This window comes from Trichechus manatus, unplaced genomic scaffold, assembly GCF_000243295.1.
Source record: "Trichechus manatus latirostris isolate Lorelei unplaced genomic scaffold, TriManLat1.0 scaffold00087, whole genome shotgun sequence".
Classification (NCBI taxonomy): Eukaryota; Metazoa; Chordata; class Mammalia; order Sirenia; family Trichechidae; genus Trichechus; species Trichechus manatus.
Genome location: NW_004444023.1, coordinates 5814687 through 5842093, shown reverse-complemented (window position 1 = coordinate 5842093; position 27407 = coordinate 5814687). Strand labels below are relative to the sequence as shown.

General features: G+C 51.5%; 1 protein-coding gene across 1 annotated transcript in view; it reads left to right on the top strand.

Annotated features, from left to right (window-relative positions):
• The window catches only part of SHANK1 (SH3 and multiple ankyrin repeat domains 1), a 62717-nt gene continuing 35310 nt past the window's right edge, over positions 1–27407 (top strand). The window contains exons 1-14 of the mRNA XM_004381848.1: positions 1–255; positions 462–665; positions 1183–1254; positions 3015–3123; positions 3250–3401; positions 8294–8461; positions 8913–9029; positions 16550–16627; positions 16844–16910; positions 17853–18183; positions 19234–19427; positions 24899–25012; positions 25158–25233; positions 25674–25700. Of these exons, the coding sequence (XP_004381905.1) occupies positions 1–255; positions 462–665; positions 1183–1254; positions 3015–3123; positions 3250–3401; positions 8294–8461; positions 8913–9029; positions 16550–16627; positions 16844–16910; positions 17853–18183; positions 19234–19427; positions 24899–25012; positions 25158–25233; positions 25674–25700 (1964 nt within the window). The remainder of the gene's footprint in view (positions 256–461; positions 666–1182; positions 1255–3014; positions 3124–3249; positions 3402–8293; positions 8462–8912; positions 9030–16549; positions 16628–16843; positions 16911–17852; positions 18184–19233; positions 19428–24898; positions 25013–25157; positions 25234–25673; positions 25701–27407) is intronic.

The window sequence follows — 27407 nt, the reverse complement described above, 5'->3', positions numbered from 1 at the left end:
ATGCCCCACAGCCCTGCGTCCAGCGAGGACGAGGAACGCCACAGTGCCAGCGAGTGTCCCGAGGGGGGCTCAGAGTCCGACAGCTCCCCAGACGGGCCCGGGAGAGGCCCCCGGGGGACCCGGGGCCGGGGCAGCGGGGCACCTGGTAATCTGGCCTCAGTGAGAGGCCCCCAGGGCCGCTCCATGTCTGTCCCCGACGACGCTCACTTCAGCATGATGGTCTTCAGGATCGGCATCCCGGATCTGCACCAAACGGTGAGCGACTGCGGGGACACAGGGGGGCTGAGTGGGCGTGGGGGGACTTCCGGTCCTAGGTGCCCTCCCAGGAAGCCCCTTTGTCTCCCTCCTGCCTTCAGTACCATCATCACCATCCCCCAGCCCTCCACCTGCTCCCAACCCACCTCAGGCTCCTCCCTGGCCCCTGACACACCCTCCCCCTGGCCTATCCCCTCCCCCACCAGAAATGCCTGCGCTTCAACCCCGATGCCACCATCTGGACGGCCAAGCAGCAGGTGCTCTGTGCCCTGAGCGAGAGCCTGCAGGACGTACTCAACTACGGCCTGTTCCAGCCGGCCACCTCTGGCCGCGACGCCAACTTCCTGGAGGAGGAGAGGTTGCTGCGGGAGTACCCCCAGTCCTTCGAGAAGGGGGTGCCCTACCTGGAGGTGAGGCCCACAGCCTTTCCTACCCCCTTTGCTGACAACAGAGGAGTGTCCCCCAACACATCTACCCTCCCCCTTATTTTATCTAAGACCTTGGAAACCTAGTGGGTGATTTCGGATCTCAGTGGCCTGGGGCAAGTCACTTCCCCACCCCAAGCTTCTCCTAACCCACCACAGGGAATGGGGGCCTCCCAATTACAGGGATGGGGATAGATGTAAAAGGGTCTTGCATACAATAAGCATTCTAGAACATTCACTGCAGACTCTTACTTCTTGATAGAGGCTGCAGTCTATATACCCCACAATGGTCTGGTGCCCTCAGAAAAGCCAGCTACCACCCCTCTGTCCACCCAGCTAAGGCTCCATGGCGGTTTCCAACCCTTCCCTTCAACCCTGAGCTGACCCCTGGCTCAGAAGGGGCCCGGAAGCATGGCGCAGGCCCTGCTCCCCCAACTTCTCCTCTCTAGGCTCCTGATTCTGAGTCTCTGTGTCTCTCCTCCCACCCCGCCCCTGGCCTCAGTTTCGATACAAGACCCGAGTTTACAAACAGACCAACCTGGATGAGAAGCAGCTGGCCAAGTTGCACACAAAGGTGAGAGAACGAAGCCCGTATTTATTCCCAATGCCCCTCCCTGAACCCTCTCCCCAACTCTCTATACCTTCCCAGCAACCCTCGGTATTCCCCAAACCACCTATTCCTTTTCCAGGGCCCTCCACTTAACTTAGGATGCCCCCAAAGCCTCCACTTTCCCCATCATACCCAATTCCGACTCATAGCAACTCTATAGGACAGAGTAGGACTGCCCCATAGGGTTTCCAAGGCTGTAAATCTTTACCGAAGCAGACTGCCACATCTTTCTCCTACAGAGCAGCTCCTGGGTTCGAACAGCTGAACTTTCGGTTAGCAACTGAGTGCTTTAACCACTGCACTACCAAGGCTCCTCTCCCCATCATAACCCCTTCTTAATTCCTTATTCCACCCTTCAGCCCCCTGCCCAGTCCCACACCACCTGGCTCCCATTTTCTTCACCCTTTGACTTCCCCTTCTCATCTCCTCCAAGTCCTCCCCATATACCATTCAGGCCCCTTCCCCTGTCCTTGGCCTGTGACCCTGACATCAGTTTCTCCATGCTTAGGGCCCATTTCAGACACACCCCACATCCCCCAATCCAATCTCCCAAATCTCACCGAATCCAAGGCTCACTCCTCCACCCCCAGCCATGTCTATCCCCCAGTACCTTGTCCCCCAATCCTCAACTTATGTTCCCTGTGACTCCCCTGATCTCGTAAGAGGTAGGAGGACGAGGGGTGGGGGGTGGCTCCTTTGGTCAGAGGTGATGTGAAGGAGTCTTGACATTCAGGAAGAAAGACCCTGTGATCATCCGAAGCCCCCCACACCCCTCCCACCACACCACACATTTCAACTGTTCGTTCTCCTAAATGTTCCATTTCTCCAGAACTGTACCGCCTTTCCCAATGAGACAGCCACTCCCACTGTGGCAGGTCCCAACCAAGTGTCCAACACACACTGGCTTTCAGAGACTTAGGACCAAAAAGAAAATGTAACCTTATCTTATGTTAAAAGATATTAACAATTTTTATACGGATGACATGTTGAAATCGTGACATTTTGGATCTTTTGGATTAAATACCAAACCCACTGCTGTCGGGTGGATTCTGACTCATAGCGACCTTATACAACAGAGTAGCACTGCCCCATAGGGTTTCCGAGACTGTAGATCTTTACGGTAGCAGACTGCCACATCTTTCGCCGGAAGGCTGCTGATGGACTCGAACTGCCAAGTGCTCAACCACTTTGGTTAAATACCAGAGATTGTTAAAATTAATTTCAATAAAATGATTTCTCTTTTCTTAAGGTAACTACTAGACCCCCCCCCCAAAAAAAAAAAAGACAGACACATCCCAAGGGGTTGCTATTCTTCTCCTTCCTTGGCCTTCCTTCTCTCTCCCTTTCCTCGTTTGCCTTTGTTCTTTCGAAAACTCCCAGTTCTTTCTTTTTGGTTGAAAATAGTCCCTCTTCATGCCCCATTCATGTTCCCAGTACAAAGCCCCTTCCACAGACCGCCAAATAACCACATTTGCAATGACCTCTTTTGCTGAAAGTGTATCTCCATCTCACGGGGATGCCCATCGTTGTTGTGGTTGGTTGCCGTGGAGTCGATTCCAACTCATGGCGACCCCACATGTGTCAGGGTAGAACTGTGCTCCATAGGGTTTTCAATGGCTGAGTTTTCGGAAGTAGATCACCAGGCCTTTCTTTAGAGGTGCCTCTGGGTGGATTTGAACCACCAATTTTCCCCTGTCTTTTCTCTGTCTCTGTCCGTGGCTCAGACGGGGTTGAAGAAGTTCCTGGAGTATGTGCAGCTCGGGACGTCCGACAAGGTGGCGCGGCTGCTGGACAAGGGGCTGGACCCCAATTATCATGACTCGGATTCGGGAGGTGGGTAGGGGGCCCGGGCTTAGGGAGAGGCCGGGGAACAGACGGTGTGGGCAGAAAACTGGGGAGCTGAGAACGTGGCGTCTGGGGACTGAGGACTGCGTGTGACTGCGCTTCCCCACCCCTCAGAGACCCCTTTGACGCTAGCTGCGCAGACTGAAGGCTCGGTGGAGGTGATTCGAACTCTGTGCCTGGGCGGGGCCCACATCGACTTCCGGGCGCGGGATGGCATGACAGCGCTGCACAAAGCCGCTTGCGCACGCCATTGCCTTGCTCTCACGGTGAGGCTGCAAGACCCCCAAGACCCCCAGACACCCTCTCCCAGAGACCCTCCCCCCCTTACCATGGACTGCTTTCCCTGCCCTTGGCCTGTGATCCTGATACCTAGTTTCCCTCTGCTTAGGGGTCATTTCAGACACACCCTGCAGTACCCCTAATCCCATCCCCCAACTCTCGGCCAAATCAAGGATCACTCCCCCACCCAGTATATCTGTTGCCCCCGTACCTTGCTCCCCACTCCTCAACTTATGTCCCCTGTGACTTCCCTGGTCTCCAAAAGGGAATTTCCCCAGACTCTTCCTCCTACCTTCCTTTCCCTCCTTACCCCCGAGACCCCCCTGTTTGCCTCCCAGACCCCTCCTCCGTTTCCCCCTTTGGCCTTTGTTATTTCTCAAACCCCGGTTCTTTCCTTTTGGTTGAAAATAGCCCTTCTTCATGTCCCCCGCACAAAACCCCTTTCCACAGACTGCCAAATAACCACATCAGTTGCTGTCGAGTTGACTCCGACTCCTGGTGACCCCATGTGTGTCAGAGTAGAGCTGTGCTCCATAAGGTTTTCAATGGCTGATTTTTTGAAAGCAGATTGCCAGGTCTTCCAAGGCGCCTCTGGGTGGGCTTAAACTTCCAACCTTTCAGTCGAGTGTGTTAACAATTCACACCACCCAGCAAGTAATACATCAGCTAGAACCAGTTCACCCGTTGCCATGGAATCGACCCAGACTCCTGGTGACCCTACATGTATCAGAGTAGAACTGTGCTCCATAGGGTTTGCAGTCGCTGGTTCTTCAGAATTAGATCGGGCAGCCTTTCTTCCAAGGCAACTCTGGGTGGCTTCGAACCATTTGCACCACCGAGGGACTGCCAGATACACAGTCCTTGTTGTCACTTCTCTGGCTGAATCAGAGACCCTCTCCCAGGCCCCCAGGTGCACCCACACTCCTGAGCTCTCTTCTGGCTACAGCAGACCCTCGCAGACTCTTTCCCCCCACCGCCAGGTCGATCATATCCTCTCACTCACACCCCCAGGTCCCAGCCTTCTCCTCCCGGAATTTCTCCATTCCCTCTGACCTAACGCAACACAGAGCCTACCTCTCTCTCCTCGAGGTATAGACCCTCCTTGTTGTTGTTGTTATCAAGTCCTTTCCAACTCATAGCGATCCCATGTGACAGAACCACCCCAATGGGTTTTTTAGCCTGTAATCTTTGTGGGAGCAGATCTTTCTCCCATGGAGTTGTTGAGTGGGTTCGAACTACCAAACTTTCGGTTGGTTTCGAGAGCTTAACTGTTGCGCCACCAGGGCTTTAGATCCTTCTCTTCCCTTAAATACAGTCTGAGCTCCCTTCTGTGTCGCCAGATACGGACCCTCCATGCACATTCTGAAAACACAGCCCCACTGCTTGCATCCTCCAAACACTGGCCCTCACACATCCCAACATCTGTCCTTCCAAAACCAACCCCCTCTCATCCCCCAAATACGCTCCCTCTTCTCTCACATGCAGCTATAGCCTCCTCCTCAATACGGTCCCCCAGATACAGTCTCTATATCCCTCACTCTCCCAAATACACAAACCCCATGTTATTGTTCTCGTTAGTTGCCATCAAGTTGATCCTGACTCATGGCGACCCCATGTGTGCAGAATAGAACTGTGCTCCATAGGATTTTCTTGGCTGTAATCTTTATGGGGAAGGAGCCCCGGTGGCACAGTGGTTAAATGCTTGGCTGTTAACCAGAAATTTGGTGATTCGATGCTACCAGCCACTCTGCGGGAGATAGATGTGGCAGTTTGCTTCCGTAAAAGATTGCAGCCTTGGAAATCCTATGGGGCAGTTCTGCTCTGTCCTGTAGGGTTGCTATGAGTCGGAATCGACTCGACGACAACAGCTTTTAATCTTTACGGAAGCAGATTGCCAGGCCTGTCTTCCTCGGTATGGCTGGGTGGTTTCGAAACACCAACCTTTAGGTTAGCAGTCAAGGGCAAACTGTTTTTACTACCTAGGGACCTTACAAACCTCATGTTGTTAGTTGCTGTCAAGTCAATTCCAATTCATGGTGACCCCAGATGTTACAGAGTAGAACTGCCGCCTAGAGTTTTCTTGGCTGTCATCTTTATGGAAGATTGCCAGGCCTTTTCTTCCGTGGTACGACTGGGTGGGTTCAAACCATAAACCTTTAGGTTGGCAGTCAAGCGCTTAATGATTGCACCACCTTGGCTCCTTACAAACCTCATACACCCACAAAATACACAGAGTCAGCTTGCACACAGTCTTATTCAAAAAGGCCCTTCCTCTCCCACAGCCCAGGTCACTTGTCCCCGCTTCATACATATGCCAGACTAGACTGCCCTCAGAATACCCGGCTGTTGATAAACATCCCAGCTCCTAAATGCTCCAGATTAATGAGCCCTCTCCTCCCTTCCCCAAACTCAAATCCCTCTTTTTTTTTAATTGTATTTTTGGTGAAAGTTTATGCAGCAAACTAGGTTCCCATTTAACAATTCTGTACATATTGTTCGGTGACATTGGTTACGTTTTTCACAGTGCGTCAGCATTCACATTGTTTTCATTCTGGTTGTTCAGTTTTCATTAATCTAGCTTCTCTTCCCCCCTTACCTTCTTATCTTTGCTTTATGGTAAATATTGACTGTTTACTCTCATATACATGATTATTTAAAGGAGCACAATACTCACGGGTAACACTGTTTATTTTATGAGCCAATCTACTGTTTGGCTGCACAGTGACGTCCAGCAGTGAGTTCAGTTACCAGTTTAAAGGGTATCTCAAGGTGATAGTCTTGGGGGATCCTCTAGTCTGTACCAATCCAGTAAGTCTTTTTTAAGAATCTGAGATTTGTTCTACATTTTTCTCCCATTCTATCTGGAACCGTTTATTGTGTCCCTGGTCAGAACGGTTATTGGTGATAGCCGGGCACCATCTAGTTTTTCTGGTCTCAGGATTTAAAAAAAAAACAAACCCATTGCCGTTGAGTCAATTCCGACTTATAGCGACCCTATAGGACAAAGTAAAACTGCCCCATATGATTTCCAACGAGCACCTGGTGTATTTGAACTGCTGACCTTTTGGTTAGCAGCCGTAGCTCTTAACCACTATGCCACCAGGGTTTCTGATCTTAAGACAGATGAGTCAAACACAATGCAGTCAAACACAGAGAACTGCCTTATTCCCCTGGAATCAACGGACTCTCTTTATGTATCCCTATTGTACATAACACCTAGGGTCACATACAGATCCTGCTCACAACCCCTCCCCCAAGACTCTAGACCTATATTGGCCAATATAGTAGCCACTAGCCATGTGTGGCTATTGAAATTTTTTTTTTAAATAATATTTTATTGTGTTTTTGGTGAAGGTTCACACAGCAGTTTAGGTTCCCATTCAACAATTTCTACACAAAGTTGTTCAGTGACATTGGTTACGTTCTTCACAATGCGTGAACATTCTCATTATTTCCGTTCCGGTTGTTCTGTTTCCATTAATCTACTTTCCTTGCCCCCTTACATTCTCATCTTTGTTTTAAAGTAATTGTTGACTGTTCTCATATAGGTGATTTTTTAAAGGAGCACAGTACTTACAGGTAATATTCATTATTTTGTGAGCCAGTCTGTTATTTAGCTACAAGGTGACCTCAAGGGTTAGTTTCAGTTCCCAGTTTGAAGAGTATCACAGGGCAATAGTCTTGGAGATTCACAGAGTCCTCCAGTCTCAACCAGTCAAGTAGGTCTGCTTTTTTTTTTTTTTTTTTAGGAATTTGAGGTTCTGTTTCACATTTTTCTCCCCTTCTATTAGGGTCTATCTATTGTGGTAGGGCTGATGAAATTTAAAGTTACTAAAATGAAATAAAATAAACAACTCAGTTCCTCAGGCCCATTTGCCACATTTCAAGTGCTCAGTATCCGCATGTGGCTGCCATATTGGACAGCACAGATATAGAACGTTCCTATCTTCGCAGAATGTTCTGTTGGACAGCGCCACTGCCAATACTCTCTCCTAATAATGCCCCATGCTGTCACCCTGCCATGCAAGCTTTCCCTTCTGTATGACCACTCCCTGTCCCCAAGCCCCCAGCCCCAGTTGGGCCCACCCAATCCTTCCCTTAACTCAACTTGCCCTTCCACGAGTCTCCCCTCTCTGTGCCCAATCTTGGGGATCCTGGTCCTAGTAACAGCTCCTGCTTGGCCAGGGATCCTATTATTTCCAGGCTGCACTCTTTCATTTGTCACCTACAATCACCTTGCAGAGTAGGCAGCTAGTTGAGGCTGCTGAGGCTCCAGGTCCTTCAATGGCTCAACCAAGTCAGCCATGGAAGGAAGGTTGGAGTTGGATGTCAGAGTGAGAGGGCCCTCTGGATGCATCTCCCCAGCCCCCTCGCTGTTCACAGGGAATGGAAGAGGCTTGGAAGTGGCGCAGGCAGGCCCTGCTTCCCCATCTTCTCCTCCCCAGACCCCTAATTCTGAGTCTCTCCTCCCACCCAGGGACAGATTACCCAATAAGCAAGGTACCCACGGGCTTACTTGTGCTTACTTACTAATCAGTAGTGCACAATTTCACCTGGATTAAATGTGGTGAAACCCATGTAAAATTGTGCACTACAAGCTAGTAAATAAACACAAGTAAGCCCGTGCATACCTTGCTTGATGTAAGCCTGTGCACACCTTGCTTGCTGGTTAATCCACTCCTGCTCCCACCCCATCCCTGGCCTCTATTTCAATACAAGACCTGAGTCTTGAGGGCCTTTCTCAAGGTCAAACAAAGGTGTAATGATAGAACTGAGACCACCATTGGCCAGTGTGGGCATCCAGGACCCCCCACCCACCCACTGACTCCCCCATGACTGTCATCTGTCTTTCTCTCCTGGACCCTCTCCCCCTTCCTAGGCACTCCTGGACCTTGGGGGCTCCCCCAACTACAAGGACCGCCGGGGGCTGACCCCTCTGTTCCACACGGCTATGGTGGGGGGCGATCCCCGCTGTTGTGAGCTGCTACTGTACAACAGAGCCCAGCTGGGCATCGCTGATGAGAACGGCTGGCAGGAGATCCACCAGGTGCTCCCGAATGGGCCGGGGGGGCTGGAGGCAGAGGGAGTCTGGACCCTGAGGGAGGCAGGGGTGGGGACCTTGGTGCTGGGTCACTGAAGTCCGAGGGACTGGAGATCCAGATGCTTGGGTCCTCACAGAGGGTAAGGGTAGCATAATCCCCAAAGAGGATGAGGATGGGTGTGTAGACACTGGGACCCTGAGGGGCCGTGGGCTGGGGGCTGGATACCTTGATCCCTGAGATGGGTGGACACCTGGCCCTTGGAATGATTGAAATTGTAAAACTGACCATCTAGGTCCCTAAGCAGGAAGAGGGGCTGAAAGGAGAAGGGGAAGTGAATGAGGGCTTCCTGGATTCAAAGCAGAGGATATAGACTGATTCCTGGCCCTGGGAGTCCAGGGAGGACTCACACTTGGGTCTGAATCTGGCCTCCTCTGCTTATTGTCCCCCCTTCCCCAGGCCTGCCAGCGGGGTCACTCCCAGCACCTGGAACACCTGCTCTTCTATGGGGCTGAGCCCGGAGCCCAGAACGCCTCGGGGAACACAGCCCTGCACATCTGCGCCCTCTACAACAAGGTCTGCCTGGCAGCACCTGTCCCAGGGGCCCACGCACCCACCCTCAGCCACCTCCCCACCTTCTGCTCCTTCACTGTTCTCATTCATTCATGCATGCACACATGCATGCATTCAACAAATATTTACTGAGCTCCTTCACTATTCTCATTCATTCATTTATTCAGCAAGTATTTACTGAACACCTTCCCTGTGTCAGGCCCCGAGCTGAGTGCTGGGGATAAAGCGGTGAGCAAGATGGACAGCTCTTTACCCCCAGGGTGCTGATGGTCTAGCAGGGGTCAGACCACACATGAGGCCACTACAATCCAGAGTGCTCAGAGCCAAGTCCCAGGGAACCCAGGTCCTGTGGGAGCCCCATCCTGGACTTGGGCTTGGATCTGGGGGTGGCGGTAGAGGGGGCTTCCTGGAGAATGGACCACCTGTGCTAAGAGCTGAAAGATGTGCAGGAGCTGGCCAAGTCAGAGAGGGAAGGAATGGTGTTCCAAGCAGAGGGAACAGCCTATGCAAAAATCCAGAGTTGAGAGATAGTAGGGCCCATGACAGGAAGTGAAAGGTGTTCCAAACCAAAACCAAACCTGTTGCCGTTGAGTTGATTCTGACTCATAGCTACCCTATAGGACAGAGTAGAACCGCCCCACAGAGTTTCCAAGGAGCACCTGGTAGATTTGAACTGCTGACCCTTCGGTTAGCCGACGTAGCTCTTAACAACTCCGCCACCAGGGTTTCTGAAAGGTGTTCAGTGGTGCTTATTTCCCGTGATTCTCCATTGGCAATAAAGCACCTACTGTGTGCAGGTGCTATCTAGGGGTGCTACAGGGGACAGAGGAGAAGCTGAGCCACAGCCCTGGAAGGGGGCCAGCGAGGCAAGTGTGTGTTGCAAGTTTTGACAATTCAGGGCTGGGTGGATGGTTCCCACTTCAGAAGAGCCCCGGAGAGGTGGACATAGACAGCTGGCAGGAGTGTCATCATGCCACAGCTCACACCATGCTGTGGGGATGGTTAGCAAGAGCTGGTGCTTTCAGTCTGGTGGCTTTGCACCTGTGTCACCTATGCATGCACCCAGGTGATCCTCGGCAAGTCAGCCCCTCTCGGAGCCTCAGTCTGCACATCCTCCCCACCCTTGAAGGGCTATTGTGGAGATTTAAGGGGTCAGGGCTTGATGTGATGCTCCACCTCTCCAGGAAGTCTTCCAAAACAGCCCCCAGCCCCGTCTGCCTCATCAGAACTTGCAGTCCTGGGACTCTGGCAAGTAGCCATGCGCTGCCTTGTGGCGGCAAGCAGTATGTTTGGCACCGAGGGAGGACTCTGTGTTTGCGAAACCAAACCAGCACGGGGCCGTCACTCCCCCTCCCCGTGTGTGTGACTGCCTCTCGTGCTCCCTGAGACAGGCCTCCCACCCGGTGCCTCTGACTCCACAACCCATGTGTGGCAGAGAGGGCAGAGGCCCCAGCAGACCAGGGGGCCCCAAACAATCCCATTCCCCTCCCTGAGGCTCCACCCCCTCCCTGAAATGGGTATAACATCAACAGATTGGAGATGAATGATCATGTATATTAAGTACTCGTCTATAGAAGGCAGGTATAGCAACAACCATAGCCATAATACATTTAATTACTATTAATAGTATAATAATATAACTAATATTATATAGTATATTGTTGTTGTCAGGTGCCGTAGAGTCTATTTTCAACTCATAGCGACCCCATGTGACAGAGTAGAAGTGTCCCATAGGGTTTTCTAGGCTGTAATCTTTGTGGGAGCGGATCGCCAGGTGTTTCCCATGGAGCCAATGGGTTGGTTCAAACCACCAACCTTTCTGTTAGCAGTCGAGTGGTTAACCGTTGAGCCACCAGGGATCCTTCAACAATAACCATAACCGTGATACATTTATTACTATTAATATTATATAGTATAATATAATAATATAATTAATATTATATAGTATAATGTAATATAAATGATTCATTAATATTAAGTGATGTTTTGTTAATAATCAATATTAACATTCATTAATAAAATCATCATCATTACCATATCAGTCAGGGTCCAATCAGGAGATCTCCCCCTTCCTCCTTCCCTCACAGTCCTGGTAACCATTAATAATCTTTAGTTTCTATATATTTGATTATTTAATATAAGTGATATCATACAGTATTTGTCCTTTTGCGACTGACTTATTTTGCTCAGCAGGATGTTTTCAAGGTTCATCCGTGTTGTGGCAGGCATCAGGACTTCGTTTCTCTTTACCGCTGAGTAGTATTCCATTGTGTGTATGTACCATGTTTTGTTTATCCATTCATCTGTTGATGGGCATGTCAGTTGTTTGCACTGAACAGGGAACATTCAGTATAAAGAATGATAGAGTGTGCACATTTACTGTTAGTGGGGCAGATGAGCAAATCACTTTCCCTCCTTGAGCTTCCCCTTCCTCATCTGTAAAATGGGTTAATAACACCCACTGTGCAAAGGATCAAGTGGGTTAACATTGTGTTTGCTTTTGGGACTTAACAAATAGATGCTTAGCAAACATGGGTTCTTTTTTTACTTCCTCCCTTCGTGCGTGAGTGAATTTGAGCTTTCCAAGGGTCAGCTGAGTTTGACAGTTTTTCCTCCCTCTCTGCTCGCCTGACCTCCTGACATGCCTTTTTAGTCTCTCGTGGTGATTGTTGGGTCCATGTCTAGGCTGTGAGCTCCCAAGGGTAGGGACTGAGCGTAGGCCCCAGCACACAGTAGGTCTAGATACATCTTTGTTAAATGAGGGAATGATGCATCTGCCATTTCGGATTTCCCCCAGGACAATGAACAGTGCCTGGCTCAGAACATTCAACAGGTGTTTGCTTCATGATCAGTTGAATGAATCCATGAACGAATGAATGACTTGAACAAATGAATTTTGAATGACTCAACTCCATATCTTCCATCTTCATTCTTTCAGTGCACATTTCTTGAGCACCTATTGTATGCCCTGTGCCAGGCACTGGGGATATAGAGCTAAATCAGACACTGTGTCTGCCCTCAGAAGGGTGGGGGGAGTTCCCAGTCTGGTGAAGAGGCAGACGTGTAAACAAATAATTACAATATTACGAGACAAGTGCTAGAATACCAGTAAGTATGAGGTTCTCTAGGAGCCCCCGGGGAGGGAGTCACTAGTCCAGGATACCTTCTCGGCTTAGTAAAAGTAGGATGAAGAGCTGCTGAACTGGTGGATGAGGCTCTGACCCTGGGGATGGGTGGGGTGGGGAGTGCAAATATGCAAAAAAAAAAAAACCCAAACACACACGCACGCGCGGCAGGAATCAGTAGTCTAGTTGAGGAGACAGCATGAACACACAGGCACACACAAACACTGCCATGTGCACACACACATGCACACACACGCTCACACAAACACATACTGACACACACAAACATACATACACAATCACCCAATCACACTCACATGCACACATGCTGCCTCACAAAAACACACGCATGCACACACATACACAGGCACACACATTCACACAAATACACAAACACACATGCCCACAAGCACACACACACGTGCACACACGCACTTACACTCAGGAAACTAACTGGGCTACCTCTGCTGTCCCGGGAGTGGCAGTCCATTCCTAGGAGATGGATGAACACTAGAATGAGGCCAGGTTCAGATCCTAACTGCGCCACTAGCTGGCTGTGTGACCTTGGGCAAGAGATAGGACTTCTCCGAGCCTGTCCTGTGGAATGGCCCCGTGCAGTCATCCTTGGTGGGGTGGTCAGGCAGGCCAGGGAGGATCAAGGTGCTTGGTGAATGCTGGTTGAATTAGCAGTAGAGTTGCGCTGAGGACCAGGTTGGGGCTGGTCAGGCCAAGACAAAGGAGGAGGACATTCCCACCTTCAGCGACTGTTTATTGAGCAGCTCCTGTGGGCCAGGTGCTATTCCAGGTGGTGGGTGCTAGACAAAACTCATGCCTCTGTGAACTTACAGTCTAGTGTGGGAGAGACTCTCAAAGAGACAAAAGAAACAGAAAATGCAATTTCAGGGAAACAGTGTTCTGAAGAAAATGAGTTAAGATTGGTTTAGAAAAATGTCTGGCACATGGTGAGTGTCATAGACATAAAAACAAACAGGAAACAAATAAGAGCAGGGCTCTGTTGTTCTTGCGTGCCTATTTTCTACTCATAGCGACCCTGTGTGACAGAGTAGAACTTCCCCCCGAATGGGTTTTCTAGGTTGTAATCTTTATGGAAGCAGATTGCCAGGTCTTTCTTGCTCAGAGCTGTTGGGTGGTTTTGAACCACCAAGCAGGCGAGCGCTTAACTGTCGTGCCACCAGAGCTCCTTATGTGGAGATCTAGGGGCAGAGAATTCCAAGTAGAGGGAGCAGTAAGTGCAAAGGCCCTGAGGCAGGAGCATGCCTAGAGTGTCAGAGGAACAAGGAGGCCAGGGAGCAAGGGAAGGCGGTAGAAAAGGAAGTTGTCAAGGCTAGGGATCCAGATCACTGTGGCCTCCTACACCATGGCAAGGACATTGTGTTTGGTCCCAACGATGCACACTGACATGTGGTTGACATTAGTAAGGGATTAATCTAGATGTAGATGGCATCCCTACCCCCACTGCCCTTTGTGATGTGTGTCCTCTTCCTTCTGGGTCTGGCAGAGGGCGTGATTAAGAACAAAGGCTCTGGAGTCAGACAGACCCAGGTTCAAATCCTGGTACTGACAGTGACCAGCCGCGTAACTTTGAGCTTGTCTTTTTGGAACTATCTTAGTTTCCTCGTCCTTAAAATAGAGACAGTAATTTCCACCTCATGGAATTATTGGGGGACTCAATGAGCTTTTTTGCCTCTAAAGTATTGAACACCTAGTGTGAGACATAGTAAACCCTCGATAAGGTTCAGATGGGCGGTTCTCAACTAGGGGTGCTTCTGCCCCCAGAGGACATTTGGCAACGTCTGGAGATACTGTCACCCTTGGGGTAATGGGAGGGCGCTACTGGTGTCTAGTGGGTAGACGCCAGGGATGCTGCTAAACTTCCTACAATGCATAGGACAGCCCCAAATGTCAGCAGTGCAAAAGTAAAACAAAAGAACAACCGTTGCCATCAAGTCAATTTCGACTCATAGCGACCCCATAGCACAGAGTAGAAGTACCCCATAGCATTTCCAAGGTTGTAATCTTTACGGAAGCAGACTGCCACATCTTTCTCCCTCAGAGCAGCTGGGGGCTCAAACTGCCAACCTTTCAGTTAGCAGCTGAGCACTTAACCACTGCGTCACCAAGGCTCCTTCTGTCAGTAGTGCAAAAGTTAATAAATCTTGGTTTAGATTAACGCTGTTGAATAGAATATGAGGGGTGCCATGTATGTAATTTAAACTTTTTTTCTATTGTCGTGAAAATACACAGAACAAAATGTACGTCAGTTCAGCAATTTCTGCATGTATAATTCAGTAACATTGATTACATTTTTTTCAAGTTGTGCGACCATTCTCACTACTTTTTTCCAAATTATTCCACCTCCTGTATATGTAATTTTAAACCTCCTAGGAGCCACATGGAAACCCTGGTGGCGTAGTGGTTAAGAGTGCAGCTGCTAACCAAAATGTTGGCGGTTTGAATCCACCAGGTGCTCCTTGGAAGCCCTATGGGGCAGTTCTACTCTGTCCTGTAGGTCACTATGAGTCGGAATTGACTCAGTGGCAATAGGTTTGGTTTTTTTTGGTTTTACTAGCCACATTGGGAGTCCTGCTCAGCTGCTAAACAAAATGTTGGCTGTTCGAACCCGCCCAGAGGTGCCTTGAAAGAAAGGCCTGGCAATCTACTTCCTAAAGATCACAGCCATTAAAAACCCTGAGGAGCACAGTTCTGCTCTGACACACGTGGGGTCGCCATGAGTTGAAACTTACTTCACAGCAACTGGTACTGGTTAGTCACCACATTTTAAAAAAAAAAAAAAAGGAAAAAGAAACAGGTGACTTTAATTTCAGTAGTATATTTTATTTAAACCAATGTATCCAAAATAGTATCTTTTCAATATGTAGCCAATATAAAAGTTATTGGAGAGATTTAAATTCTTTTTTCAGTACTAAGTCTTTGAAATAAAACAACAAACCAAACCATTTGCTGTTGAGTTGACTCCAACTCATGACAAACCCATGTGTGTTAGAACTGTGCTCATAGGGTTTTTTTCTTTTTCATTCAACAAATGTTGAGCACCTATTATGTACCAGGCATTGTGCTGGGAATTTGGCAGTGAAAAAAAAAAATAGATAAAAAGTCTCTGCCCTCAACAGAACTTCAAATTCTTATGGACTCCAGATTTTCTGGAGCCATGGAGGCTGGATGAACCCCTGAAACCACTCCCCTGAGAAAATCTTTAAACGTTAAACCAAAAATATCCCCTAAGTTCTTCTTAAAACCAACAACAATTTCACTTAACTAGTAAAAAATGTCTGCTTTGAGCATTATGCTCTTTTAAGAACTATCTATATGGGATCAAATTGACGACAACAACTCCAAAGATTAGATAGGAAGCTTAGGAGGCAGTGAGTTTATGTAAATGAAGGAGGAACAACTCAGAAAAGGAAGGTGAGAATGGTTGCATAACTTGAAGAATGTAATCAATGTCACTAAACTGTACATGTAGAAACTGTTGAAGTGGTGTATGCTTTGCTGTGTATAGGCTCAACAACATAAATAAGTAAATAAAATTAAAAAAAATTCCTGCCCTCATGAAGCTTACATTCTAGTGGAGGGAGACCACAAAATATTTAAGAATAAGTAAAGTAAGAGAGGATGATAAGTGCAAGGGAGATAAATAAAATAGGGAAGTAGAAATAGGAAGTGTTGGTGCAAAGGGGTTGCAGTTTTAAACAGGATTACAGGGAATAGCCTTACTGCGAAGTAATTATTTGAATGAAGAAGGAAGTGAGGCAGCAAGCCATGTGGATTTCTGAGAACATTCCAGGCAGAAGAAGCAGTAGGTCCAAAGAGCCTGAGGCAAGGGAGTACCTGGTGTGTTGGAGAAACAGCAATGAGTCCAGTATAGCTGATGTGCCCCATAGGGTTTTCAATGGCTAATTTTTTCACAAGTAGAACACCAGGCCTTTCTTCTGAGGCACCTCTGGGTGGACTCTAACTGCCAACCTTTGGGTTAGCGGACAACTGCTTAAGCATTTGCGCCACCTAAGCGGACTGGGTCTTTGAATCTAATGTGTATTTTAAACTCACCAAAAAAAAACAAACCCGTTGCCATCAAGTCAACTCCAACTCATAGTGACCCTGTAGGATAGAGCAGCTGGTGGGTTCCAAAGGCCAAACTTTCAGTTAGTAGCCGAGCTCTTAACCACTGCACCACCAGGGCTCCTTTTTACACTCACAGCACATCACAGTGTGGACCAGCCACATTTAAAGGACTCAGGACTGGGCAGCACAGGCTTATGGTTCCTGAAGTTCTTAGCACAGTGCCTGGTGCTGCGTCCACTAATGGTGACCGTGTGTGTTTTTTCCCTTCACTCTGTGCCACTGCCCTTCCCTCAGGAGACCTGTGCCAGGATCCTCCTGTACCGAGGGGCCAACAAGGATGTGAAGAATAACAATGGACAGACCCCCTTCCAGGTCTGGGGCTGGGAGGGCTGTGCTGGGACTGCAGAGCTGGCATTGGGAGAGGATATATGAAGAAAACAGAAGAGGTTAAGGAAGAAGAGGGGACATTTAGGAGTGTTGGGAGAGAAGAGAGGGGAGTATTGCTGGGGTGGAAGGTTTTGGGCGGGAGGGGCTGCAGGGACCTCACAATCTCCCCTGCCATCCCCCACCCCCACTCCCTCCCTCCAGGTGGCAGTGATTGCTGGGAATTTCGAGCTGGGGGAGCTGATCCGAAACCATCGAGAGCAGGATGTGGGTGAGTGAGTGGAAGCTGGGGTCGAGGGGAGAACCTGGGGCACTTGGGGGCAAGGGATGGGATTGGGGAGTGGGAGGACCTGATTTGGGGGGCCAGGATGGGATGGAGAAAACTCTGGGGGGCCGTGAACATCTGAGTAGTGGTAACCAACTAACCACCCAGTTGCCACTGAGTTCAGTCTGACTCACGCTGACCTTATGTACATCTACATAGAATTGTGCTCCATAGAGTTTTCAATGGCTGATTTTTCAGAAGTAGATTGCCAAGCTTTTCTTCCAAGGCATTTCTGGATGGCTTCAGACTGCCAGGTTTTCAGTTAGCAGCCCAGCACGTTAGCCGTTCACGCCACCCAGGAAGTACATCAGCTAGAACCAGTTGACCACTTGCCGCTGAGTCGACTGACTCCTGGTGACTCCATTGTGTCAGAATAGAACTGCATTACATAGGGTTTTCAATTTCTGATTTTTTGGAAGCAGGTTGCCAGGCTTTTCTTCCCAGGTACCTCTGGGTAGACTCAAACCTCCAACCTTTTGGTTAGCAGCCGAGCACTTAACCATTTGCACCATCCAGGGACAGGAGTAACTGCCAATGCAGAAAACAAAACAATATATAAATCAGTTGCCATCAAGTTGATCCTGACTCCTGGTGACCCCATGTGTGTCAGAGTAGAACTGTGCTCCATAGAATTTTCAGTGGCTGATCTTTTGGAAGTAGATTGCCAGGGCTTTGTTCCAAGTGCCTCTGGGTGGACTTTTGGTTAGCAGCTGAGCAAATTAACTGTTCACACCACCTAGGGACTCCTGTTGTTGTTATGTGCACTTAGGGGGAACGATTCCAAGCCCCTCCCCACTTTTCTCATCTCCACTTTCCTCCCTCATGCCTCTCTCTCCCCCATCTCTTGCCTGTCTGCCTGTGTCTCCCCCACCTCCTCTGCCCCCCCAGTGCCCTTCCAGGAGTCCCCCAAGTATGCGGCCCGGCGGCGGGGACCCCCAGGCACAGGGCTGACAGTGCCCCCGGCGCTGCTGCGGGCCAACAGTGACACCAGCATGGCCCTGCCCGACTGGATGGTGTTCTCAGCCCCAGGGACCTCGTCCTCCGGGGCCCCCGGGCCAACCTCAGGGCCCCAGGGCCAATCGCAGCCCTCAGCCCCCAGCACCAAGCTCAGCAGCGGGACCCTCCGAAGTGCAAGCAGCCCCCGGGGAGCCCGGGCCCGCTCCCCCTCCCGTGGGAGGCACCCCGAGGAGGCCAAGAGGCAGCCCCGTGGACGACCCAGGTAGGGGAGGGACACAGCCCTGGCCCCAGAGTCCCCAACCCAGCCCAACCTCCTCCTTGGAGCCCCACCTCCTTACTTTGTCCCTCCGGTGGCTGGTCCCCCACCAATTCTTCTCATCCATCCAAGTTCCTCATCCCACCCTCGGACCCTCCATCACTCTCCATGCCTCCCCCAGAGGAAAGTGAAGGCAAGGGAGCCCCTCTCTTGACCTCCATCCCCACATGCACCCCAGGTTTTAGCTAAGCGCCTGCGCCATACCCAGGGCCTGGAAGTAGGGGCAAGACACCCAGAAGAATAATAATGGACAGACCCCCCTTCCAGGTCTAGGGCCGGGAGGACAGTGGTAGGGCTGCAGGGGCTGGCGTTGGGAGGACATGAAGAAGACATAGGGAGGTAGGGAAGAAGGGAGGACACTTAGGAGTGCTGGGAGAGGCGGGAGGCCGTGCCAGCGCCTGGGCAAACTGAGAAAGCCCGGGGGAGGTGAGAGGAGGCCTAGCAGAGAGACGGCGGCAGGGGCGGCGAGGGGCTCGGAGAGGGGTGTTAGGGGCTTGGAGATGAGCCTGGAGGAGGAGATGGGCTGGGAGGGGGAGCAGAGAGGTCACTCCGGGAAGGACACTGTGGGGTGGACAGAAGGGAGAGGGGTAGGAAGGGGAGCCGGGCGGGCCAGGCGCGTCCTGAGGAAGTGGAGGTGGGGGGAGGCGGATCGTGGCGGGCTGGGGATGGCAGGCAGCGGAGCTGGACCTGACCCAGCAGGAAGCTGGGAGTCACTGAAGGCTCGTGAGCTGAGGGATGACACAGTCGGAGCTCAGCTCCAGGAAGCTGAATCAGGCAGTGTGTGCTGGAGGGTGGGAGGGGGCAGCGGGCAGGCAGAGGCAGCCCCCAAACGCCCCCTGCCCCCGAGGATGCCAGAGCTGGGAAACATACTCAAATCCCCTCCTTCACCTTGATGCTCCATCCCCCCCTCCAACCCGCACCCCAAGGACCCCTGTTGTCCCAGCGGTGCTCCCTCCCTCCACTCTCCCTTGCCTCTCACACCCTCTGTGTACGCAGCTCCAGCGGGACGCCCCGGGACGGGCCGGCCGGGGGCACAGGGGGCTCAGGGGGCCCCGGGGGCTCCCTGGGCAGTCGCGGGAGGCGGAGGAAGCTCTACTCGGCTGTACCTGGGCGCTCTTTCATGGCGGTGAAGTCGTACCAGGCGCAAGGCGAGGGGGAGATCTCCCTGAGCAAGGGCGAGAAAATCAAAGGTACCTGGGGCAGGTGGTGCAGGCGTGGGGCAAGGGTGGGAGGAGGTGAGCTAAAAACTCAGGCAGGAGATGTCACTCAGTCACTTAACAAACAATGCTTCCGCTCCTAATATGCCCAGAGCACTCCGGTGAGCGCTGAGAAGCCCCCTCCGCCTTTGAGGAGCATCAAATGTAGCTGAGGTGACACCAGCGGGAGGCAGTATTGAGGCGAAAGGAGGAAAAATGAACCTTTGTAGGGCACCGACATGGGTCCCTGGGTGGCACAAAGGGTTTGTGCTCAGCTACTAACCAAAAGGTTGGCAGTTTGAGTCCACTCAGTGGTGCCACGGAAGAAAGGCCTGGTGATCTACTTCTGTAAAGATCACAGCCATTGAAAACCCTACAGGCTACTCTGTAACACATGGGGTCACCGTAAGTTGGAGCTGAGTAGATATCAGTGAACAACAACTAACCAAAAGGTTGGTGGTTCAAGTTCACCCAGTAGTGCTGTGGAAGAAAGGCTTGACGATCTCCTTCCATAAAGATTTTTGTTAGGTGCTGTCAAATTGATTCCGACTCATAGCAACCCCATGTGACAGAGCAGAACTGCCCCATAAGGTTTTCTATACTGTGATCTTTACGGGAGCACATCGCCAGGCCTCTCTTCCATGGTGCCGCTGGATGGGTTTGAACCACCAACCTTTCGGTTAGCAGCCAAGTGCTTAACTGCTGCACCACTGGAGCTCCTATCTGCAAAGGTTACAGCCATTGAAAACCCTATAGAGCCCAGTTCCACTCTGAAACTTATGAGGTCGCCATGAGTTGGAATCGACTCAACGGCAATGGGTTTGTGGGTTTTTTTTTTTTGTTTTTTTTTTTGATTCTGAGCCAAGCACTGTTAGGGCGATTCACCTGCGTGGTCTCATCTTCGTTACAGTCGTCCTTCCAGGGCAGGTTCTATGAGCCCCATTGTACAGTGGAGGACACGGAGCTTCTCAGAGGTGACTTGCTCAGGGTCAAGGTGTTTCCTCTTACCTGATGCTGAGCGTGAAGCCAGGCTCTGCCTGGTGTTGTCACCTGCAGGATGGGGCGGTGCCTGCCTCGTGGGGCTGGGATGAGGCTGTGATGAGAGAGCGGACACGCCATGTGAGGTCCATGGCGAAAACTCTTTGGCTTTGCAGTTCTCACCTGCAACAGTCCCTACTCTGCAGACCCCGCAGGGCTTTTGACTATGTCCTTGGATAGCACAGGGCTTTGGAGGCAGGGAAGCACGCTGCAAATGTGGCAGTTAATATGACAGGCATGGTTCTTTGTCAAACCCTAGACTACAGGGAAACTGTGTAGTGTGGTGGTGGAGAGCCAGGCATCCCGGGTTCAAATCCTGGCTCCACCACCTCCTAGCTGTGTGACCTCAGGCAAGTGACTTCTCTGGGCCTTGGTTTCCTCATCTGAAAATGGAACCCTTGTGAGGTTTAAATGAGTCTGGTCATGTAAAGCACTCAGAACAATGCTTTGCACAGACTGTTGTTGTTAGGGCCTGACTAACGGTGCCCCCACACACAGCAGAATGAAATGCTGCCTGGTCCTGTGCCACCCCCATGATGGATTGGGGATCAGACTGTTGTGCTCTACTGGGTATTCATTGGCTTATTTTCAGGCGTAGATCGCCAGGCTTTTCTTCCTAGTCTTAGTCTGAAAGTTCCGCTGAAACCTGCTCAGCATCATAGCAACACAAAAGCCTCCACCAACAGATGTGTGGTGGCTGCACATGAGGTGCATTGGCCAGGAATGGAAGCCAGGTCTCCCGCATGGAAGGTGAGAATTTTACCATAGTTTGCGCATAACAAACGCCATATAAGTGCCAACAATCATTGTCATAGGCGGCCCCTGCTACAGACACTTAGAGGAGAGAGGCCCCAACTGCCTGAGTAAGCCAAGAAGGTCTTGCCATGTGAGGTGGAGCTTGAGCAGGGCCTTGAAGTGTGTGCAGGAATCAGACCATCAGGCGGGTTGCACAACTGCATCATTATCTATTTTGTAGTCTGTCTCCTCATAGACTGAGCTCCTGAGGTCAACGTCCAAGTCACTGGTCTCAGGGTCATCAGGACCCAATCTACAGACCCAGCACACAGAGGGCTGAATATGAACTAGCTGAGAGAATGAATGACCAAATACAGGAGCTAAACGTGGGGGCCAGGTGCAATGCCTTTGGGAGCCAGTGTGCCTGGGGTGTGTGTACATGGAGGGGTGGGGTGTCTGTGCTTCAGAGAGTGGCAAAGAAGAAAGGGAAGCTGAGGCCAGGAGTGAGGGACCTTCTGGGCAGACAGTACTGTGCACAGTATCTTCCTGAACTTCAAGCCCAATACTTTTGTGTAGGGAGAGGACCCACTGCTCTCTGTTTTTATACCCCCGCCCCACCTTCATCGTAAAAAGGAGCCCTGCTGGCACAGTGGTTAAGTGCTCGGCTGCCAACTGAAAGGTTGGTGATTCAAACCCACCAGCCACTCCACGGGAGAAAGATGTGGCAGTCTGCTTCCATAAAGATGTACAGCCTTGGAAACCCTGTGGGGCAATTCTGCTCTGTCCTATAGGGCCTCTATGAGTTGGCATTGACTCAACGGCAACAAGTTTGGTTTTTTTGGTTTTCTTCATTAAAAGGCACTTTATTGCCTCCAAGCAAGCCCACATCCACAGGGCCACTGAGCTTCTCCATGGTCTCCCTCTGCTCTCAGAATCAAATCTGGAGGCCTTAACTTGGCCTCTAAGCCCCTCCCCAAGGCCTCCAGCCCCTGCCCATGTCGCCAACGTCATCTCATGCCACTCTCCCCTTCACCCACAAGGCTCCAGGGACCTCACCCTTCTCTCCATTCTTGAAATGCTCCAAGCCCTTTTCTACACCAAGCTCTTTAAATGTGCTGTTCCTCCTGCCTGGAAAACCCTTCCAGCTTCTCTGCCTCCTCAATTCCTAGGATCCTTCAGCTCTCAGCTTATATGCCACTTCCTTAGGGACACCTTGCTGGTCCCCCTCTGCCATCTGATTTATATACTCCCATCTACCTTCTCTTCAGACAACCTGTTCTTTTCCCCCGAGCACTGACCTCAATTTCTAATCATACAGTCACTTGTGGGTTTATGCCTCTAATGGCCACTAGTCTGGAAGCTCCATGAAGGCAGGAACCACGTTTGTTGTGTTTCAACAGCCAGTGCCTAGTGCCTAGTCTGGGGCCTGACTTATGAAGGCACTAAATGAATATTTGCTCGGTGGATGACTAATTACAAGACCAGCCAGCCAGGCACAGTGGAGCCAGATGAGAACGCAGACTTCTTGACCCTCCATCTCCTGCCCTCCTCTGCACCCTTGCATTCCCCCTCTATTTGGCTTCCCCAGATCCTCCTGAAAAGCATCGGATGGCCTTGACTCCAATCCTAGTCTGACCTGAGCCGTCGCTGGGCAAGGGACCTTCCTGCTTTGGCTTCAGCTTCCTTGTCTATAAAATGGGAAAACATTTATTACCTCATCTCTGGGTGTAAGAATTTAGTGTGGGTAAATAGGTCAGAGGCAGAGTGGGGACCTAAGCAAAACCAAACCCATTGCCATCTAGTGAATTCTGACTGATGGTGACCCCATGTGTTACAGGGTAGAACTGAGCTCCATCGGGTTTTCTTGGCTGTAATCTTTACAGAAGATCACCAGGCCTTTTTTCCGTGGTACCACTGGGTGGGTTCGAACTGCCAGCCTTTAGGTTCACAGCTGAGCACAAACCATTTGCACCACCCAGGGACCTTGAAACAGGTCGGGACAGAGCTGTGAAAAATACTAGAGAAAATAGGAGAATGTGTGTTTGTTCCTGGGACCATCATCATCAGCAACAGCAATATCAAAATTGTTTAGATGGAGATGTAGCAAAACATGAGCGATTAAAAGCATTAGCTCTAGAAGGCGATAGAGCTGGGTTCCACTCCAAGCTCTGCCAGTGACTAGCTGTGTAGACTTGAGCAAGTGACTTCGGTTCTCTGGGCCTCAGTTTCCCCAGCAGTTGTTGTTGTTAGTTGCCACCGAGTGGGCTGTGACTCATGGCGACTCCATAGTCAACAGAACAAAACCTTGCCCGGTCCTGTGCCATCTTCACCATCATTGGTATGCTCGAGTCTGTTGTTTCGGCCACCATGTATTTTGAGTGCCTTCCAACCTAGGGGATTTATCTTTCAGCACTATATCAAACAGTGTTCTGTTATGATCCATAGGGTTTTCATTGGCTATTTTATGGAAGTAGATCACCAGGCCTTTCTTCCTAGTCTGTCTTAGTCTGGAAGCTCCACTGAAACCGATCCACCATGGATGACGCTGCTGGTATTTGAAATACTGGTGCATAGCTTCCAGCATTATAGTAACACATAAGCCACTACTGTACTACAAACTGACAGATGGGTGGTGGATTAAAAGCATTGTTGTTGTGTGCCCTCGAGTCATTTCTGACTCATAGTGACCTTATAGGGCAGAGTAGATCTGTCCCATAGGGCTTCCTAGGCTATAATCTTTATGGGAGCAAGTCGCCAGGTCTTTTCTCCCTCAGAGCCTCTGGTGGGTTCCAACTGCTGACCTTTCGGTTAGCAGCTGAGTGCTTAACGATTGCGCCACCAGGGCTCCGTATTAAAAGCAGTAGAGGTAGCAAAACATGAGTGACTGAAAGCATTAGCTCTGCATGCAGACAGAGCTGTGTTCAAATGTAGGCTCTACCACTTATTAGCCATGTAGCCTTGGGCAAGTGACCTTGGCACTCTGGGTCTCAGTTTCCTCATCAGTAAAATGGGGATAATGAACATGTCCCCTCCTAGGGTTTCGACCTAGAGTGAGAGCTGGATAAACATTAGTCATCCTTGTCATCCTTTGTACCTCAACGCCCAGTGCAGCGCTGGGCATGGAGCAGGCGGACTGTAACTGTGTGTTGAATGGCTAAGAGGTGGGGCTGGGAGGAAGCCGCCTCAAAGTTATGAGGTGGTGGGGAGAAGCAAAGATGTGATTTTACTCCTGTCTCTCTTTTAGAGCCGGGGCGGCAAAGAGAGGTGGAGGGAAAACTCTGGGAGGAAAATATTAAAAATTAAGTGGGGAGGAGATTGGGCGAGGTGGCAGGAGCATTCAGGGTGGGGGTGTAGAACTCGTCCCCGCAAAGGTAATCTGAGTCCACCAAGTTTAGGGAAATTACAGAGCAAGTGAGCTATGACCAGTGACCAGGGGAGGGGAGGACAGAGTGTGGACATGCTCCTGACGTATGAGGCTGTGTCATGGAAGACAGCCTTTTCCCCCAGTGCCTTTGGACATCCCCACTGGATCTAGAAAGCTGGAATGCAGAAGTGACATCATCTTGTCCCCCAAGCATTTATGAAGGATACACCTGTGCTAGATGCTGGGACTTGTGGGCAGGCTGGGCGTGGAGGACTGAGAACAGCATAGAAACACAGAAATGTTTCTATGTCCCTGTCCCCCCACCCAGTGCTTAGCATCGGGGAAGGAGGCTTCTGGGAAGGCCAGGTCAAAGGTCGTGTTGGCTGGTTTCCCTCTGACTGCCTGGAAGAGGTGGCGAACCGCTCCCAGGAGGGGAAACAAGGTAATGAGGAACCCCCTCTTGTCCCCAGTGTACCCTAAGATTCTAATGCTCCTTCCTTTCCCCCTGCAGATGGGGGAGCTGGGAGGTGGGTGGGCCTGTGGTTTTGAGAGTGAGGATCCAGTGCCGTCTGTTGCCCCCTCTGCAGAAAGCCGCAGCGACAAGGCAAAAAGACTCTTCCGGCATTATACCGTGGGCTCCTACGACAGCTTCGATGCCCCAAGGTAAGGGTCCTTACACTCTTGGGCACCCCTCACCCTAACCTCCCTTCACACTCTACACCTTTAAATATTTCCACCTCCTCAAGGCCCCGTTTCTCTTCTCCTTTTAAGATTGGATCTGGGGGTGGGTGAAGGCAGGGTTAGCTTCAAACGACATAGCCCTGCCCCAGATCATCCTGGGCAACCACTGAGACTGCTCAACTCCAGTGACCAGTGGAGGGAGCAGGGGATGGACAGGGGAGGGGGGCCCTGGGGTGGGGATGCCTGCAGACCCAGGAGCTCCTGTGTATGGCTGGCTGGGGGCCAAAATCACGTGCAGCGAAAGTGTGTGTGCAGGGGAGTGGGGAGGGGGGCAGGCAGGGCAGGGCTGGGCAGGGTGGGATGTGGAGAGGGCCCACTGACGCCTTTCCCCTCCCTGGCTGCTGGCTGACTTGCTTCGGAAGCTTGATGGATGGGATTGGCCCAGGGAGGTGAGAGGGGAGGGGAAGGGAGGGCACAGGGTCAGGCACGGGAAGGAAGGGGGTGCCTGTGGGGGAGTGGAAGCGTGTGCACGCGCGCGCGTGTGCACGACTGGAGCTGAAGTTCCCCATCTCACGAATGATCACCCTCGTACAGCCTCCCCTATCGTGTCCTTGCCTGCGTGTCTCTGTAGGTGCGCATGACCCGTGTCTACGTGCATGTGTGGCTGGAGTGCCCCCACGTGGACATACACCCCGGCCTCATGCGTCTGTCCTGCTCTGGGTACATGGGTGCATTTGTGGCCCTGCACACCTGTGTTTCTCGGAATCTGTCTGTGGGTCTGAGGATGTGGGCAGCAGTGTGGGTTTGTCTGCTGCACATGGGTACAGGTGGGTTTCTGCACACGCCTGTCCCTCTCTGTGCATGTCACTGTGTGCGCGCATCCGCACATCAGAGCGTGTGCATGCGTTTGTATCTGTCTAATGGATCTGGAATTCAGGGCCGGGGTGTTGCAGAGCAAGGGGTGGGGGTGCAAAAGAGGAAGAGGTGGGGGAAGACTCCAGAGCTTGGGCTTCCAGCAGGGCAGGACTGTGGGGGAGGGCTGATCATCATAATTTGGTGTCTGAAAGATGACAGTCTCCCCCCCACCCCAGCCACTACCCCCAATCCAGGGAAGGGTCCCTTGTTCGTAGCATCCTTCCATTAAATGTGTCCAAACCTTTGTGTCTGTGTTCTGGCCGTGGGGACGGGTCGGGGGTGAGGGGAAGAGATATAGCAACATGAGGGGAGGGAGAGACGGGTGCCACCCTGCGCCCCGAGTGTCTGAGGCGCTTGACCGTTGTGCGTGTTCGCTGGACACGTCTCTGGCTCTGGGCACCCGGTGAGTATAGAGGTCCTCCCAACCTGCGTCTCTCCACCTATCAGCTTCTGCTTCTGGTCTCCCTCAGAGTCTCTGTGAGTCTCTCCTCGGCCTTGGTCTTGGGGTCACTTGCTCCACCAGTTGGGTAGGAGTGGTCCCTCTAGCCCTCTGCTGCCTCCTTCTCCCCCTCTAGCTCTGTCCTGTCAAATGCCTTTCTTCCCATTTTCCTCCCTTCCTGGTGCCTGCTCCCGTGTGCTGCTCTGTATGGGGGGTGTTGAAGCGTCCCCTTCCCCCTCCCACTGCACTCCGTGACCCTGACCGTGGTTGCGCGGCGTGGGTTGTGCTGTGCGCCCTGCTCCTCATTTCTCTCTCCCAGTACACCTGCTGGAGCCGTGTGGTCCTGCCACGGTACCCCCTCCTAACGTGCGCCCCTCCCCCGTCTCCCCTCTCCCTCAGTGTCCACCGCCCTCCTGTAAGCTCTGCTATGTGGATGTACCTCCGCCTGGGCTTCTCTGGGGGGAGGGGTGTCTCTCACTGCCTTGGGGCCCAGTCTAAATGTCCTGGCCTTCTTCTCGCGGCCTTTCCAGACAGTGTTGCGGACGTGGTGTGTCGGTCTGTGGTGGTGGGCTGCTCGCCCCCTTCTGGCGCCTCTCTCGCCCGTGGCGACCCTGCCCGGGCAGTGGGGCTCGGTCCGCGCGTCCCTGCAGGCGGTCTCGAGGCATCTGTGTGATGTTGTGCGTCCCTCTCCCTGCGCTCCCTCGCTCTGCACCTGCGCGGGAGGGCTCTGGAGGGGGGAGGGGGAAGGGGGGCTAAGGGGGGGCAGACCGGAAGTGCCTCCCCCTTCTTCTCCTGCCCCCCC